Source organism: Hypomesus nipponensis, chromosome 16, assembly GCF_054491055.1.
Source record: "Hypomesus nipponensis isolate SF chromosome 16, ASM5449105v1, whole genome shotgun sequence".
Lineage (NCBI taxonomy): Eukaryota > Metazoa > Chordata > Actinopteri > Osmeriformes > Osmeridae > Hypomesus > Hypomesus nipponensis.
The window spans coordinates 5,754,650-5,773,880 of NC_140376.1; the positions used below are offsets into that span (position 1 = coordinate 5,754,650).

General features: G+C 46.0%; 1 protein-coding gene across 1 annotated transcript in view; it reads right to left on the reverse strand.

Moving 5' to 3' along the window:
• nfia (nuclear factor I/A) overlaps positions 1-15,709 on the reverse strand; it is a 106,818-nt gene extending 91,109 nt beyond the window's left edge. Inside the window, exons 1-2 of the mRNA XM_084675874.1 lie at positions 15,668-15,709; positions 10,727-11,255 (exon numbers count right to left, since the gene is read on the reverse strand). Coding sequence (XP_084532000.1) covers positions 10,727-11,255; positions 15,668-15,685 — 547 coding nt within the window. The 5' untranslated portion in view covers positions 15,686-15,709. The remainder of the gene's footprint in view (positions 1-10,726; positions 11,256-15,667) is intronic.
• Positions 15,710-19,231: the final 3,522 nt, after the last annotated feature.

A 19,231-nucleotide genomic window follows, 5' to 3' on the forward strand; every position in this document is an offset into this window, starting at 1 on the left:
AGAGAGAGAGAGAGAGAGAGAGAGAGAGAGAGCGGGAGGCACTAAATTCTGCCTGCCTGGTCACGGCACAGAGCAGTTGGTCTGGTCACACGGCCCAGAGTTGCTATGATTGATTGTTGCCTTATCTCAGTATATCTGACTTTGAACCATACCCTCCACCCTCCCTGCACACTGGGGGAGGGAGGCCTGTGTGTGTGTGTGTGATGAGGGGTGACAGGGAGGGGGTGGGGGGTGCAGTCTGGGGCTCCTGTCACTTGTTTTCCACAGCAAGTGTTGGAGGAGGGACGGTTTGACTCACAGGAGGTTCAACTGTCTAGTGATCTCAGGTAGCTCTCCAGAACGTTGACTTGGTGCCTCCAGGGCGAAGGCACGGTGGAGCTAGGCTTGTTTGGCGAGGCAGGGCGGGCTCCGACAGGAAGTATGTCAGGAGGCTGGAGTCTTCTGGAATCTTCTCTGTTCGCCATAACCCTTCCCCAAGCCCTACAAGTGTGTCTATTCCCAACGTTTTCCCTGTTTGGCTCCCGAGGTCTCCGAAGGCGAGCCCTCTGGGTTGCGTGAAGCGAGGTGAGCTTCAGAGAGGAGGAGGTCTGGCAGAGAGGAGGAGGTCTGGCTGCTGGAGGGTTGGGGTCGAGTTCCCTCGGAAGAGAGACTGAAGAAGAAGACGAAGAGAAAGACGAGGAGAAAATGGACGCTTGTGATTCGGGCCTTCAGATGAAAGAAAAGAAAGAAGGGTGCGTTTCAAGGTGGAGGGGGGGGGGTGTTGGTTGGGATTTTTATTTTCTCCCCCCCCCCCAACGTGTGTTTTGAAATTTCGACCAATTAGCTTGGTCACCCCAGCCCCCCCCCCCCCCCTCCGGGTTCCCAGACGCTCCCCGACTAATCAAGTGGGGCTTTTGTCTCACCTCTGAAAACAGTTTTCTGGTTCAAGAGCAGAAAGAAACGGCAGGACTCTGCCTCAGCCCCAGACCCCGGCAGAGTCACACGCACAGGGACTAACGAGCTGAGTACCGGGGAGAGGCCGGCCCATACACACTCCCCTGGGGGGGAAGGGGGGACACAAAAGGTGCCGTATCAATTACCCAAGACGCGTCACCGCAAGTTGCGTCTTTGGGGGCGCTCCTTTCTCCGCGGGGCGCTTATTCACCGCAGAGCCACTTTCTGTCTGGGCCGGTCGTGGTGTTGTCAATGGGGGGAGAACGGGGATCCTCATTAGCGCAACCCCCACAACCCCCCCCCCCCCTCTCGTCTCCGGGCCTCCTTCCGCCTACGAGACTTCAATGACACTTTGTACTCGGGAGGAAGGGACCCAGATACCAATGTTACTCCCACCCCCCCTCCCCCCTCCCATCCCCCCTCCCCCCTCCCCCCCCCCCCCCCCCCCCCAGGTTGTGTCGCAGGGAGGCCCCCCGAGCTGCAAGCTCCGACTCTTGTTGTGACCCGGCGTGCCAGACCCGGGCTGTTTACATTCGCTACCCCGACGCTGGCCAAGAGTGTGTAATTGCTGATGCGTAGGGCTGGAGCTCCGTGTTTTCTTGAAGGAGCGCCCGTCCTCGCCACACTCAGATAAATAAGGAGGGATTCAGCGAGTGCCAGGGCCTTGTGGCTTGGCACGCACGCCCCGCGCCACAGACTTATTACCGTTATTTACTTATTTATTTATATTTCCCCCCACGTCGCACACAGATGGAGGAACCGAGGGCAGAGCTGGGGAGAAATAGCTCAATAATTCAAAAATCGAGTCCACTCCCCCCCCCCCCTCTCAACCCTTCTTTTCTCTCCTTATCCTTCACTTGTCAATAATTAAAAACGAACATCTGACAAGAGGAACGTAAACATCATTTAGAAACGGAAGAGAGAAAGAAAACCGCCTCACGCGCGCGAGAGAAAGGTCAGGCCGTTCAACGTGACGGTGGCCTTTCTGGCTTACAGAAAGGGGGCTCTGTCTCTGGTTCACCTCCTGGAGCGAGCCTAAAAGAGACGTATGGTTCTTCTCCAAACATGCAGAGAGCTCGCCCCCCTTTCCCCCTGCCCTGGATTGGGGGACGGTTTGGCTCTCCCCAAACTCTGCTCTTCTGAAGTCCCCCTCGTCACCCACATCCCTACCATCTTCACAGCTTCAACAGACACCTCCCAATTCCCAATTCTTGTTCTCCATTCCTCTGTGTGTGTGTGTTTGTGTGTGTGTGTTTATACATCTCAAACCCTGCTGCTTCCAACAGCCTGAGTGCAGCCTGAGTGTTCACACTGCCAGCCCAGAGCTGCAGCAGAGTTAGAGGCCGAGAGTTAGAGGCCGAGAGTTAGAGGTTGAGAGAGAGGCAGAGGGGGAGATTGAAAAGCAGTGGCCGGTGCTGCGGATCGATCTACTGTCCAGCTGAGGGGACGGGGGAGGGGGGGGGGATGGATCAGTCCCCAGTAGCCAGTGCATCCCCAGGATCAGTTCACTCACTCCCCAGTGACTCAGCGCTGGGGTGAGGGGGGGGTTGGGGGGGGGGGGCTGAGGGGGGGGTTGGTGGGGGGGGCTTAGAGGCCACTGGCTCTCCTGACCCTTCATTCTTAACTACAGGCCAGATATTCTTACAAGACACACTCTCAACACACGGGACAGGAAAATTGCAAGTTCTTTTTCATAATACTTCACTGTAATTAATGATCGTGATGTTCCTGCACATGCTAATATATACCGATCGTTTGACTGAATGGAACACGGTTACATCACAATTGACCAATTGTGAATTTCGAAACCAGGCTAATGAATCTCTCCTCAACGGCACAGCAGATGGGCACGTCGAGTACAAGGAGTATTCAGGTAGCATAATCTCCATAACATAACAACAAGACAACTACCCAATCACAGCAAACAGACAGCGAAACCCAAGAAGATCCAGTTCAACAAACCCCTAGTCTTTCTTCTATATTTCACCAGCCATACGGTAGTTTCTTTTTCGCTTCCTTTGCCATCTGTAGCAACTTTCCCCTACAGACAGTCACAGCTGTCCTGTTTTATGTCGGCTCCCTCTTTTTACATGCCGCCCCAATTGGCTTCACCACACAATGGTGGTCCGTGTAGATCACAGGGTTTTGGGGGGGGGGGGGGGGGGGGGTTGGTTTAAGGGGAGGGGTGGGGGGTGTGGGGGGGGGAGTTGAGGGGATGTGGGGGGGGGGGCTCAAGTCTTGGCATACAGCTCAACCTTTCAAGAAAACACACAATAGCCCTTGTAGCTGCAAGACAGACAAGTAGATAGACAGACAGACCGACAGGCAGGCAGGCAGGCAGGCTGGCAGACAGGCAGGCAGGTAGGCTGACAGTCCGACAGGCAGGCAGACAGACATATTGACGTCCTATCACTCTCTTCAGTTATAGCTAACTGCCTAGACTACACCCAAATACAAATCTCCTCAAGGAGAAGTCAGGTAGCAACCTGATCCTATCTGTCCGCTAAAGGAACGATAGCCGATACGATGTTCGAAAAAACAAAATGACGGGGAAACGAACGTATCAAGGAACACTGAACGGTAGCCTGCCGGGGACTGAGGCTTCACACAGGCTGGCTGGCCAGAGGCCTGGCCCAGGTGCCTGGACCGACTCCATTTTGAGTTGGCCCGCCTCCGCGACACTGGCATGGTACCGTGGGGGCAAGGGGGCTGGAGTGAGGGGGCCCTGAGTGGGGGGGGGAGGGGGGGGGGATCTCAGTTGCTAAGATCCTCCCCTACCCTCGTTTAACAGTTAGTCTCCTTTACTACGGACTGGCACAAATCACCGTCGGCGGGCCAGACATTCCTGCAGCTCCCCACGAAGACAACGGAGGAGATGACATTTAAAGACCGGGAGATCAGAGCACACACTGTCCAGTCCCCATCTGCTTTGTCTTATTTGGTTCTTCACGTCCTCCAAACCACAGTTCTCTAGAGTGTATCAGTGTCTTTGTAAGTGAGAGAGTGTGTGTGTGTGTGTGTGTGTGTGTCGGTGTGTGCATGAGCGAGCATGCATGCGTGCGTGCGCCTGCTTTGAGATGTGCTCGCACACCGCCGACACACTATCATGTGGCATGGTACATCAGTGAACAGAGAGACAAGTGGAATGTTCTAGGAGTGGCAGAGAGAAGAATGGGTTGTTTCTACCTCTCTCTCTCTCTCTCTCTCTCTCTCTCTCTCTCTCTCTCTCTCTCTCTCTCTCTCTCTCTCTCTCTCTCTCTCTCTCTCTCTCTCTCTCTCTCTCTCTCTCTCTCTCTCTCTCTCTCTCTCTCTCTCTCTCTCTCTCTCTCTCTCTCTCTCTCTCTCTCTCTCTCTCTCTCTCTCTCTTCACCCTGGTTCATCCCGTGTGCACAGGGTGGGTTGAAAAAAATGAAAGAAAAAAAAAAATGAAAGAAAAAAACAGGGGAAAAGAATTCCTGTCAGTAATTAGATGATTAGCACAGTTTCCCCCGGTCCGGACAGCACAGCACATGAGCTGTCTGCCCACCATTCAAATAAAGTCCTCATCAAGTCCTAATACAATCAAAGTGCGCACAATAAAGACTGAGCACTGACTAGCGCTGCAGCTAGCAGGGAGCTAAGACAATGGGACGCTTGTTGAATGGCGTGTGGGCACAAAGAGACCATTCTCAGAAGTTAGCCAAAGCTGCAGTTGTGAGACGGGTAGAGATGTCTAGGGCCCATGTTAGACCCCGAGGGGTGCCTGTGCTCTTGATCCTTCCAGCTCTGTGCACTCTGAATCCCTCTGGAGCCGGTGAGACCGACACCGACTCGGATACACTCAACACCGTGCAAGTAACGGGGCATCCCGTATGTCGTCCTCGTCATCCAATAGCATGTAATGTAAACGAACGGGTAACGACAGAATTACACTTGTCGTCTCTCCCCTATGGACAGACAGAGCGTGGGCCATTTGTGTTACGATCGTTACGAAAGGCATTTAGAACTTTGGAGAAGTTACGAGGTTTGGGTGGAGTCAGAGCAGAAGTCGCGTAAGCATCTCCTTCCTGCTGGGGACTTCCTGAGTGGACAGGAGTATTAATGGAGGGTTAATGAGGCCCAACGTCCCCCCATGTGCAGTGCCAGTACACAGCTAGCCACCCACAACACACAGCTAGCCACATCCACAAACAGGTAGCCCCCACAACATACTGCTAGCCCCCACAGCATACAGCAATCTCATTGAGATTGTATGGTACAAGGAAATAATTGTTTAGAATTAAAAAGAAAATGGCAAAAACAGATAATAATTTTTTTTTTTTATCACAAAAACTGAAAACGTTTCAAAATGTTGTGTTTTTCCTCATGTATTTACACCACAAAGGGTATTCCATCCATTTGAGTTTTTGTTTATTTGTGCGATCACTGAAGCCTTAAATCCCCTTCTGGAGAAAGCAAATATGTTCCAAATAGGAATTTCTGTCTGGATTCGAGGGAGAGCTCAGCAGTTGACAATGTACTTTAACCGGATTACCTGAAATTTGCTGCACAATCAGGTTTACAGGAGATAGTCCACACATAGAGAACAGTACCACACTGTCCCACAACCATCTTACAATGTTTCACCATCTGAATTTTGATCTGCTTTACAAAATCCGATAAAGACACCATAGAAATGGTTCAGCGAGAGGTCACAGTCCGGCGATATTTAAAAAGCCTGCGTATTATGTGACATCGCCAGATCCCGGGCAAGTTCGGCCTTTGGCGGCAGAGCTGTGCCAGATTGGGGATTTCTGCAGTAGGTCATGAGTGCTTTGGCCACACTAACTTGCTACTGCACATTGTTGATATCAAACTGCTTGGCAATGAAAGCATTTTTATGAATGGGCCTCAACCTCATTTACAATGAATGGTACAGTGTGTGTGTGCGTGTGTGTGTGGTTGTGCGTGTTTCTGTACTCTTGAAAGTGAATGTGGTGACACAATCATTGTTGTAGTCATAGCCCTGGCAGTTGGGTGGTTGGTGGGATTTCGGGAGGGGGGGGCCTAAAACAAGGTTGAGTGTAGGAGGGGGGGGGGGGGGGTCCCAAACCACAATGTGTACTGTGGTAACCACAACAAAGGCTGTGGTTTATCCCACAATCGCCTTAAATAGCTGCAAATTATTGTTATTTCTGTGCCTGTGGAAGAGAAGGGGGAAATCTAAAACGGCTGTAATGTGAGAAGAGCCAAAAGTCGGCTCATCCGTCCCGGCAGATTGTGTTACCCTGAAACCCCCTGGGCTACGCGCCGCTAACCGCCATCTTTGTGTTTGCGCCGTTCACAAAGGAAAAGGCCTGTGTCTTTCACTCTTTTTCTCTGCCCCTCAGTTTACAGTCGCTAGCAGTCTCCCTAGCTGCCAGACAGCAGCTGTGTGTGTGTGTGTGCTCTGTCTAAGGCCCAGTCCTTTCCAAAAACACTTTTACCCCCAACCTGTTGAGGTTGAGCAAATTATCCAGGCGAGTTCCCAGCTTCCTGTTCCACAGGACAGTAAAACAAAATGGATTCACTCTTATATCAGAAGTTAAAAGTTACTGTGCCTTGAGGATGGATCGTCAAAGCTCACTAGTTAGGAGCGACACAGCACAAATCTCTTTAAGAGCTCAGAGAGGGAGGGGGGAAATAGGTCAAGCGTCTTTACGAGCATTCAACACACGCTAAACTGTTTGTTCATCTGACCAGCAGCTCATATAAGGTAAGAGTGACATAAATATCTTGAGGCGGCCATGGAACATGTCGGCATGCTGCAGCTCCACACCATAAGTGCTGGGATATCTGGAGAAGGCGGTGATATCCTTCAATTGTATTGCACAGATATGGAGCGAGTAAACGCCTACGTTGAAGCCGTAGAACATCCTCATTCTACCAGAACGTTCATCCTCCTGACCTTCCCTGACACGGTTTTCCAGGCCTTTCTGACTCGCCCGCAAAGTATTTCCCACACCACAACAAGACGCCGTCCTCAAGAGGAAGGGTTCACCACAACATCTGACGACAGCTCCTAATACCCGTGTTTGCCTGCTTATTCGCGCGGGCTGTCAGGTGTGTCCCGGACGCTCGACCAAGAATCTTAGCGATGGCCTCCTGTCAGCCGTGACCCCGGGGTCAGTCTGGCAGGTGGTGTGGCCTGGTTATCAAGACAGGAGTATGACCGGAGGCAACCCTGAGATGTGTCCTCGATATTCAAACCCACGAGGAGTTCGGAAACGCGCCACGCTCATGTGATCATCAAGCCTCATCGTCAGGAGTGCAAACACATTTAGGGGTTTAAGTGCTCGTTATCTCGACGTGGAAATCAAGGTGTTGCTCTCCGAAGGCCCTGGGGCTGGGGAGGGAGGGTGTAGCCCCGCTTTAGTTATTACATTCGGGACAGCGACACATCATCCACTGGACAGATTTCCGTTAGCTTCCAGTCCTCTCGGATTTGTGAAATATGATGTGAGGGAGCAGTTTGCTGACTAGATGCAGCCATCAGTGCATTTACTAGGGAAACTCCCTTGTGAAAATTCAAATTGTCTAGCTTTTGCCATGTCATCGTTATACTGTCTTTTTTATTGTATTTGTGATGATCCCAATGATTGTGGATGGAGCGCACAATGAATACATCTTTAAATAAAAGATCCCATCTTTAAATGAAACACCTTTGTAGTGGTGATAACTACCAAAATCGCAATCACCAAACCACTTTAAAATGATCGATACAGAAAGTCAGACAGTGCAAAAAAAACGTCAAAACCTTTCCACATCAAGATAAAGAAACCAAACTGTCATTCTAGTTCATGCGAAAACAGTTGTCAATCTGCTTTAAATAATTTGAAACAGGCTCTTTTTTAACCAGAGGATTCTCCTTAACAAGGTGGCTGTGCTTCCCTTCAAAGCCAGGAGAATCCATCCATGCTGTTCATGAGAGAGGATGTTTATCTAGGAGGTCAAATGTCACGAAAATAAGGTCAAGACCCTAACATCTTAAGCCCCGACCTCTCCCACGTGTTGAGTGATCCGGTGATAGCAACACCCGTTCCCTAGTCGACGACTGGGGTCGTAAATTAGCCCTGACCGCGCCGCCTGCTTGTGGAGTCAAAAGGGGGCCTGATCTTTGACCCCACATTGTTCCTAAAGATGGCACGCAAGGCAAACTCGTGATGGGGGGAACAACGCTGGTTTAAAGACTGATGACCAGATCTGGTGCTCCACCACACACACACACACACAGGCCCCAAACTTGACGTAGGCACAAATGAACACATGACTACATTGTTCCAGAGGAGGGGCTTACTTCGATGAGAAGACGGCAAACACACTCAAAAAAAGTTGTTGGTAGATTTAACACAGAACTGGAGGGGAATATAAATCAACAGTGGAGGCCAACTGGTTTGGAATTGGGTCTTATTTCCTGAATGACGTGGCTGGGTGATGTGGTGGTGTTTGCATGGATGAATCAAGGTCCAGTTCTGCTCCCACCCTCCCTGCCCTGGCGAGAGACTGGGGGATGAATTTAATTACTGACTTCAGCTGGCCTCAAAAAACCCAGCTTCAGCATCCATACATGAGGTCAGGCTGCCTTCACATGGCTTTTAATCAAGCAGCTCCAGAAATGCTCTGCTGCTTTAAATAAGACTGAGACAGAAACACGATCCTACGGGACAAGGGGGAGAGGGAGAGGCAGAGGAGAGGGAGGGGGTGAGAGAAAAGGAGAGGAGAGGGAGGGGGTGAGAGAGAGGGAGAGGAGAGAGAGGGGGAGGAGGGCGTGAGAGAGAGGGAGAGGAGAGAGAGAGGGGGAGGAGGGGGTGAGAGAGAGGGAGAGGAGAGAGAGGGGGTGAGAGAGAGGGAGAGGAGGAGGTGAGAGAGAGGGAGAGGAGAGAGAGAGAGAGGGGGAGGAGGGGGTGAGAAAGAGGGAGGGAGGGAGGACACTGCAGGCTTAACTCTACAACAGGCGTGCTTTGTGGGTACCCCACTCCTTTCTCTTCCCGCTTGCTCGCTCCCTAACACCTCATTCACAATTGCGACCAGAAAAAAACAAGGAGACAAAAAAAAAAAAAAGAGAAAAAAAAAATGAAACCTTACTTTGGTCATCGGAAGCAAAGCACTCATGAATAGGCTTACTGAACATCAAATCTCTGGATTCGGGGAAGGGTGGGGATAACATTTTTTGTGACAATGGGCCTCGACAAATTCCACTCAAAACTAGCATGTGTTCCTGAGAAAAAAAGGGGGTAAAAAAGTGACTTAAGATTATCTCGACAACTGAAAATGTCTAGTGTGCTTTACCCTCTCTCAGTACCACGGTTGCATAAAGAGCTCCCTTCCCAGCCAGACAAAACAAGCACCCCACGGCTCCAACAAGTTAACTAAGCCTGTATTCCATACATTATAGGTATTGGGTAGAAATCACTGCCCGCACAACTGCAAGCTCAAGCCCATTCGCTGATCCTCCTGACGTCAGAACAAACACTCGCAAAATGTCCCCACGTTTTTCTTTTTCTTTTTTATATAATGATTCGAGGAGAGAAGGAGAGCGTTCTGCCGAATTCAGCAGAGGTTTTTTTTCAAGCGTCTGTTAAGGGAAGGAAATGATTGTAATTAAGGTGCTCAGTTAGCCTGCTGAAATGGAGATGTTTCCAGAGCTTGCCAGTGAAAGCGAGTGTTTGTGTTTCTGTCACGAAGAATCCTCCGCTGCCGCTCGCCAATTAACAGTTTCTCTACACTTATTTTCACTACACTCTGCTGGGGGACAGGTTTTCTGAGGCAGGCATGGTAAAACAGGTTGTGTTAAGTATCTTAATTGTTTTTACTGTGTGGAATAATGTCAAAAGACATGTGACTTTGTTAGTCATAAAACATGTCTATTCTTAAAGCAAAATGCATTATGTAAATGTGAAGTTTGTGAATAATACTTTTATCTTATTACATTCTACATATTTATTTTCATCCAGTAGTTATGGAACTGATGCATTGAGTGTACTACTTTTGAGTTCAGGAAAAACTTGTATAAAAAAAATTAAAACAAATTATGCAGTTTGATGTCACTTCCAAATGCTTACCGTATATCTGCCTTTACTCTCTAACGAACATAAAAAAATATTTTCAACATCCTGTGTTAAGAAATAGAAAAACTTGCTGACAAATTGTGACAGAGATAATTGTGTTTTTCGAAGCAACTGACTGTGTCGTTATGGTGTGCCAACTTTTCGCAGAATCTGTCCCGTCTTAAACAAGGAGAGGGCAGCCAGTGAGAGAAATTTGGCAGAGCTGTCTCCCTTTCCCAGACTACTGCTTTATTGACCACTGATGAAATTATGGGTGTCTGCTACAGATAACATTTGTGTCTGCATACAAAAAGAGCACGCAGTACAAAGTTGTGTCTGGGTTTAGTGAGGGCAAGGTGAATTGACGTCCTTCAGTAGCAATAAACAAATATGCAAGTGCACGGGTACTTTACTAAAAGTTTGTTTGAGGTTCACATGTTTTTGGGGGGTGAATAGGCCTACTTTTAGAATGGGAGTTCCTCGATGTCAACCTGACAGGGTATATTTTGGTTGTCAACAACACGCAGAACATTGGCCTTCCCTGACAGATAAAGATTTGATCTTTGGACCCCATCCAAGTGTTTTTGTTTGGAATCAACTGAGTAGAATTATTACACACTCCGTTTCACGCAACCATGTGGAGTGTGCTCCAACATGTTCGCGTAGGCTGCGTCACAGTCTTAAAAGAAGGTGTTGGGTTCAGAAAGAGAAGGCAAAGCAACAACAAAAAAAACATAAATTGGACTTACCTGCATGCACAAAGTAGGCCAAGTATAGGTCGAGCTCCTTTACTGAAACTCCAATGTGGTGAGGCTGCACGCACAGCCCAGGGTTAGAGCACTGCGGAGATTTGACCAGCCTTTCGCCGTCAGTACTTTCGAGGGGAATACCTTTGAATAAAATCACCATGACCAGGTCCAACCGCCAGACTTTGTCCGCCTGACGCAGGCAGTCGATCCTTCTCATCTTGCCCTTCTGGTCGGGGTTGGAGAGCACGCAGCACGGCGGCTTCTTCCCGGTTACGGTGAGCACAAAATCCTCCCGAAACTCGGGCCGGATGTCCTTGCGGAGCTTGGCCAGGAGCCTCGACGCCCACTTCTGCTTGACCTCTGGCTTCTCGCTGAGCAACTCGTCCTTGACGGCGCGCTCCTCTTCCTTGGACATGCGCTTCTCGTGCTTCTTGAAGTATTTTCTCTTGCGGGCCTGCAGGTTGAACCATGTGTAGGCGAACGCGCGCACGTGGGGCAGCAGGGCTTCGATGAAAGGATGGAATTCATCCTGAGGAAGGCAGAAGAAGGGGGAAGAGGTGGAGGAGTGTTGTTAGTGTTTGGTGGCACAATGTCACAGCAAAAGCACGTTAAATGAAATCCCAGGAACTCTAAAGAAATCCCTTGATCCCTTGAACTCTAAGAAAACACCCTTATTTCACGGGTTGTAGATCACTTCCACTTCATAAAATGACATTGGGAGAAATAAAGTTAGACAAAGGCAAGATGAACGACAGAGGGATCACGTCTGTAAAATTCTCATAAATTCCTAAATGATTTCTTCTCAGGCGAAATATGAATATCTATTCCCTAATAATGGTCATCAAATTTGACGTGCAGCAATATGGGTTGTTGTATAAGCGGGGAGAGAGAGAGCCCGCTAGCACACCCGTGTTTCTGGGCTGTGCAGAGCTGTGTGAAATAAGGCCTGTCTAGGCCGTGTCTTGGCTCTTTGGCAAGAATGTGAGTCTGTGGGGGTCTGCCAGGACCACGGCGAAGCAGCAACAACCAAGCAGCGCCGCTTTACGTCTATTTTTAACTGTTCACTATCCAAACATACGTGCACACATGCACACAAGTGCACGATGAGATCCAAACTGTCCATGAGGTTTATTTTGTCCTTTTTTTCCCGTCCTTTGTTGGGGACGGCTACCCCGGGGTTTTAAGGCAAAAATGTGGTTTGAAGGCATGTCGTGTGGGTCAGACCTAGTTTGAGTTGGTTACACCTGTTTCTATCCTAGTCTCTCTCTCTCTCTCTCTCTCTCTGAGCCCTGGTTTATGCTCACTGTCTGTCCTCGCTGGCAGGAGCAGAGCATGCCCGCTAGCATCAAGGCTACTGGGGCAGCATGAGCATTTGCCACCTGACAAACACAAGCCAGCCACCACATTTCAACAACGCCTGGCGGCATTTGGAGGGAAAAGAAGAACAATTTAAAAAAAAAACGGATTCCAGACTCATTCTGACCGTCAGCAGACAGAAAGGTTTTGACAACGACAATATAAATGTTATATGAATACGTGTCTTGTGATAAACGTGAGATCTTTTCATGAGACAATCGTTGCCACGCCGAGCCACAATGGATTGATTATCAACGTTGCTACGCCAACGTGCGAGTTAATGCAAGTTGAATAGATTGGAGCTAAACAATGCCAAACAATCCCTGAAAAAGATGGACATGGTTATGACACCCCTGTCACTTCACAGACGCCGTGACGGAGGGGAGGGCCTTGACGCAGTGAATAGAGGGCTGTTTGGAGAGGAAGGAGGCCCTTGGCTTCAACCTTAGGACCATCTTGCCACCTAAGCTATCCAATACTTCACTATTCATAGATCAAAGAGGTTTACACACATCGTGATACGTGTAAATACCTGACAGGGATGGTATGCTGACTGTCAAATTTATATATAACACAAAGAGGCAACACGCACATACAGATACACACTTTTAGATATATCTCTCTATATCTCTCTATATGTATCTCTCTCTCTCTCTCTCTCTCTCTCTCTCTCTCTCTCTCTATATATATATATATATATATATATATATATATATATGCATACAGCATGTATAACAAGTCTCAGTATAATTTCACCCGAAATATAAAAGATCGATTTTCACAACTGCCCACAGCGACAACAGTAACTTCAGATGATTCATTGTGAAACATTACTCTTCATGGCTGTAAATGTTTTGTTACTTGTGGTTTTTGTGTGTAGTATACAATTCCAATGTCTCAAGGCAATTTTTTTTGTTTGTTTTTGTTACAAATATCCTTTCTGCTACTTTTAGTAATGGATCTATGCAAACACAGACGCGCATACACACACACATCATCTATGTCATCCATTTTAAAATATATTTCAATAAATACTAACGTAGGGAGTATGCATTTGGGTTTTCTACAAAAAAAAATTGGATCACAGCAGACGTTGAAATTTCAAGTTCACCTAGGATGATTTCCCATTCATTCCACACATCATCTCAGTTTGTGGATATAGTCTTTTCACTTCAAAAAGCATGTCGAAAGAAAACTTCTAGCTTATAGGTTCCACTGTACACTATGGTGACAGATCTAATGGCTGGAAATAACAGCCCCTGTAACAACAACTCATGGATAACTGTAATTTAGAATACCAATGATGGTAATCCTTGTCTATTGACACCCACGCTTACCCACACCACAACACAGAGACAATTACAAGAGTGTTGGCCTGGCTTGTTTTCTCCACTTAATGCACACCGAGCCCCGTGGAAGGTGGGCTGCGACTCCAACACAGCGGAGGAACTGTTACTAATCGTATTCAGGTGCAATTACAAAAGAGGAATATCTCCGCTCCTGCTAAGTTTCCGGAGATTTAAACACCCTGGTATTCTTGTTAAGGGCATGTGGGGCTTTAAAAAAAAAAAAAGCAGTGCCAACTCAAATGAACTGAAGAAGTGTTTCCCTTCCTAACGCAACAACATTTGTTTCTATGACCAACAGGGCACAAAGAGGAATGTACGTTTATTAAATTGTTATTCATACAATTGCAACGATTTGAGCAAATGTTCGTATCGTACATTGTTCATTTGTTTCAGTTATAGCTGGTGTGGAAAATTATTTTAAATCAATTAAATTAAACCCTTGTTAGCTTTAATTCCAAACATTTACTTTTCAGAAACCTTTTACATTGTTAACTAAAAAACATCCAATATTTCTAACTGATTGAATATAGTCAATGAAAGCTAATTGATTACAATAGCATCCTGATACACCCAAAACAGGCCCAAAATGCAAATGAATCCAATATGTATAAAAGTATTGATGCACTTTTCAAAAATCCTAAAACCATCCAGGGCACTTGGATAATGAAAGACCTGACATTTAAAATATTGATCTATTTTAAAATGGACAAATCAGAAAATGCATTTTGGTTATGCACTTCCATTGACAAAATCAGAAAGGTGTGGAATACGAAAAAATACTTAATATAAATTAACTTAATTGCTTATGTGTTCAATATATTTAAATCTCAACTCTACTAATATGGGTGATTTGATTGATTTGAGTGCAGGCAAATGGTACTGAACTACATGAAGCCCATATCTCTAAAGCTCAACTGCCCTTTCTCCTATTGTGCAAGATAACGTGTACCTAAAGCAAGCACATCCAATAAGATGTCCATTAAAAAGTGTTAACCTTCAGCCAAGTATAATTTGGTAAAGGAACAAGATTGCAGTTTAAATATTTTTTTTATCCGTAAATTGTATTTACATGTAGCTAATAAAGAACATCGATAGCACAAGTAAATCAGTGGCTCGCCGATTATTTTAATCAGCAGCTCAACTAAATGTTCATTTAGGTCGACTGGTCTGTCACCTCACCTAACCTCTGGACTGTATGAGTATGGAATATACAGTTCCTGCACATTCCTGACACGCGGAACTAGACTTATCCTGAAAATCTGACATTTATCCTATTGTCGTTTATCCTATTGTGAACTTTGAGGAATGGGTGTGTTCAATTCAAGCAAAGCAACAAATAACAATTGAATATATAACATTTCATCTATTTTAGTTAAGCTTTAAGTTTCGGTCTGGGAAAGCATTAACGAGCCAAGCCTCAGATCCAGGAAAGCCACAGTTCGATATTGAAGTAGCATGGACATCTCGAACTTTTGTAAAAAAATATAAAATATATAATGTTGCGAGTGCTATTTACAGCTATACAAGGATTAATAAACTTTCTAGGAACTAGCCTGATAAAACTTCTATAAAGCATATATCCTGTATTGATCTTAAAAAGCCTAGTTCTGAAAATAAGTTGAAGTTATGCGAAATCAAAGTATGTCAGTCTACCAGACTAAGACATTTAACGTTAACAATCATAAACAGCAATAATTATGATATACCACTTAATGCGGGGGATAAAGTCATGACTTTCCCCGTTTATAGGCTCACGGCGAAGTTCAGTGTCAAGGACGCGTTACAGCCAAGAACTTGCAAAGAAATGCAGTTGTAGCCAAGAATACACAGCCAGATTTGAAAAGAATTTGAATATTGCAGTTGTGAATAAATATAATAAGCATATGTTATTCTTATTCCAAACTTTAGCCAACACATTGGTCAAGTCAGGTGGCGCTTGTGGAAGGAAAATAATCGATACAAAGTTCGAATTGCTCCAGGTTACACACATTTACTATTCTATAGGTGGACCACTACAAACTACTTGCCAGGGCTAAAACGTTGTGTGCATTCATTCATAGCAAATTTATGGCAAGGCGCCCTCGACAACACCAAGCACATGTAATTTCGACTGTGGGGCAGGCTAATATCATTTCTGAACGGAAACGGATACAAAATAATCCTGTAGAGAACGGTCTCCGACACTTGCCAAAATATGACAACAGAAATAGACGTGCATGTATAAATGTGTACATACATAGAAGGTGGGCGCCATCCGCCATGTGCTAGTTAGTTCACATTGCTCTGACAAACCAGGAATGCTTAACGCACACAAAGTTACTTGTCTTAAGCAACGTGAGTCGGTTTGCCCTGCATGCCTGAGCGCTGAAAATGGAAAAATAACTGCAACAGTAAAAAGAACATGAAGCTCACTTACCTGCGTTAGGCATAGCGGAGAATACATATCTGTTGTATCTTGAATTGGGAAGGTGTGTGTATGTGTGTTTGGATTACTGTAACGAGAGTCTGCGTGTTTATGTGTGATGGTGTGTGTGTGTGAGTGTGTGTGTGTGGGTGGGTGCCCGTGTGTCCCCGTGTGTGCGTGATGGCTGTGTCCGTGTGTGTGAAAGAAAAAAAGAAGAGACAGAGAGAAGGGAGAGAGAGGGAAAAATAAAGCCTCTGCTTCTTGCTTTCACATTTCCAACTCTGCGAACTGCAACCAACGCTTCACGGCCCCATAGAGCTGAACTTTAACCCCGCCTCGAGTTACACTGCTTGCACTCTCCACACACATCTACTGTACAGCGCAGTTAAAGCCGTAGAGCAGTCCCTTCCTCGGAGAACTCATAACTTTCATGAGAGGCATATTCAACAAAAGAAAAGTCCCGCGGCAGCCCGGCTCTAGCGGAGAGATAAAAAATCACAGGAAAACTGAAAAGAAGAAAAACAAGAAGAAAAAAAAAACAAGAGATCGCAGACCGGGTCCAAATCGGCTAATCTTGAATTATGGCATTACAAAAAATATCTGATTGTCAGACCGTCGTTCATGTGGACTCGGTCAGGGATCTTTCATTTACTGCGCTCTCGGAGAGACGAGGCTTGCAACAACCCAGAGCGTTAAAGGCATGTGGCGGTGCAGCTTCGCCGTGCAGCGAACTCCGAAATGAGTCTGTCGGATTTACGAACGAGGAGGGTGCGGTAGATAATGAAGGTGTCCAGTGATATTCCTGAATACCCAAAATAATTGCTCGTTGCTAAAGCCGGCAGCTGGTTTCCGTTTAGTAATTTATCTCAAGCAGGAGATAATGTGAATCCGTTTTGCGTCCGTCCTGAACACAGCGGAGAGCAGACCACAACCGCCTCCACCGAGTTCCACACAGCAATAGTTCACTTTTATCCACTATGCCCGGAGGACGAACTCAGTACGGCTCTTCTCGCAGCCTTGCATTAAAAGTATCCACGCTTTTGAAAAAGTATAAATACCGACGCTGTGGAATACTCACAACTGCATAAATTATCTTTATTTTAGCTATAATTTTCAACTTGTAGCCATTTGGTTCGGCAAGAGCTTTCCAAACGCACAGGCTTCAAAGAAAGACATTCGCTTCAAATCAACACAAAGCTCGCGTATAATGTAAAACCAAAACTGAAGATATCATGTTTTAACGTTTAAAAACGCTAATAAGAGGATTCAGGCCTACAGCGAGGAACGAGAGATCGAAGGACAGGCTACTAGGACGACAGCAATCATTAGATGGGTAGACAGACTGTGCTACCGCCCTGAATGAACATATGCTTACCCTAACTTTTAAATTCATGAACTATGCAAATACAGCATGTAAATGTCATTAACAAGGAAAGTCAATATTGACACCCAAGTCCCAAATAGGATATCATTCGCTCACATGCAGGCTTTGAAGTTATGTGCAGAAACGTTTATAGCGTAATATATTACAGTATTCAAATTCAAGCAAACGATCACATTTCTCGCATAATAGCAGAGTATGCAAGTCACAAACAAAAGACCGACCTGCGTGTGTTTAACAGAAAAATATTTCATGACTATTAGCCTACTGTAATGAATTCTAAATGTATTGTCATGACAATGGTACTGAATTGATATGGGGCAACGATCAGACCAGCGAGTCCTTATCAATTCAAGTCCACGAAACCATACCCCCCCCCCCCCCCCACACACACACACACACACACACACACACACACACACAAGTATATCATATAAACGTCATACCAATCATACCCAATCGCACTGTAGTCTAAATTATATAATGTAAGCCAGACCACATAACCCTCCAACCTCGAAGCCACCAAGTAAGCCATGAGCTTTACTTCACCATCATTCCCACCTGTAATCAAATGACCCTGATGGGTTTTCTCAAGTTAACCTCCCATATCAAAACTGCTGCAGCACTGAGAATTGTGAGACAATGCAGATAACTAGTGGACTATAATGTGATGGCTTATCAACGCAAATACAAAGCAAAGTGGTGCGTTATGAGGTGGGGTCTCTTGCAAAAAAACTTGACAACCCACAAGGTAAGGGCTTATATTCATGTATTCTGTGATAATTATATTTTCCACCGAGACAATGAAATTCCTCAAAATTCATTCAACACTACTTCATCATTACCTTCCAATGTTAGAAATTACGATCGTGTTACAAACCAGAGTCTAGATGAGACAACACAACAGCTTTCAACCAGGGTGTTCAATATTATGTTATTATTGTGTGCGCGTGTGAGAAAGGAACAAGTGCTTTTGCCATGCCATTATTTAACATGATCAGCAAGCCCATGAATATATGATCAGTTGGCTTTAATCGTACTGTTTCACTGATAAACTTTTGGCCAACAGAATAAGTCTTTTTTGCGCCCTCTAGAAATTGGCAAGGGAAACGTCGGCGAGGGACCAGTCTGCTGTATAGCCTCTGACCAGTCAACACACACACACACACGCACACACACACTGACACAACCCAATCCATGCTTGACTGTTCTCCTAAATAATACTTAACTAACCGTATTTTTATTTATTTATGATTCACAGCTATAAAGGTAGCCTACTGAACAAGCTCATTGCAAAACGCTGTCCAAAACACATACATATCGTCATACCCTGTTAAATACATGGCTTAGAGCACATAGACCAGCGCATAACTAGAGCATCGTTTTTGTCAGTGTGTTGACACATGTGTTGAACATGTGTTTCTTGTATTTATACACGATTTATTATTCAAGCCAGGCTCCAATCATATTCATCATGAGTACTGACAAACCACACACCGCACCCTCAATAAAAGCTAGTCCGAAAGAGCGTCTATCCGTGAACTTGAACACACACACCGTGGAGTAAGTTCAGTGGAGAAGTGACTACTGTTTTCTTACGTTGCTCCGCATAGAACCTCTCGAAGAGAATCTAACTTGCTATCGGTATTTGACCAACCTACCGGTCTTCAAATCGCCATTGCGATGGCAAGCGCTAGGTTCTGATTGGACTAAATTCCGGGATTTGAAGCACAGCATCTTTTTTATTGGACAAAAATCACGTCATATCACGTACTGTATGAGCTTTCAACAATGCATTTCAGTGCAAGCACACGTTTATCCTGCAGAAGAACTGTAACCACATTACGACACAATATATCTCTCCGTGAGATCACAACAATATCCTTGTATCAGACAACACCGGAAATATGGGCTACGCATACAACAGCTTTATTCCAATGCCAAGTTTATGGCGATTTGCAGCGAGATATCCGCATTATCACCAGTGACGTGCCTTGCTGGCAACACAGACTAGA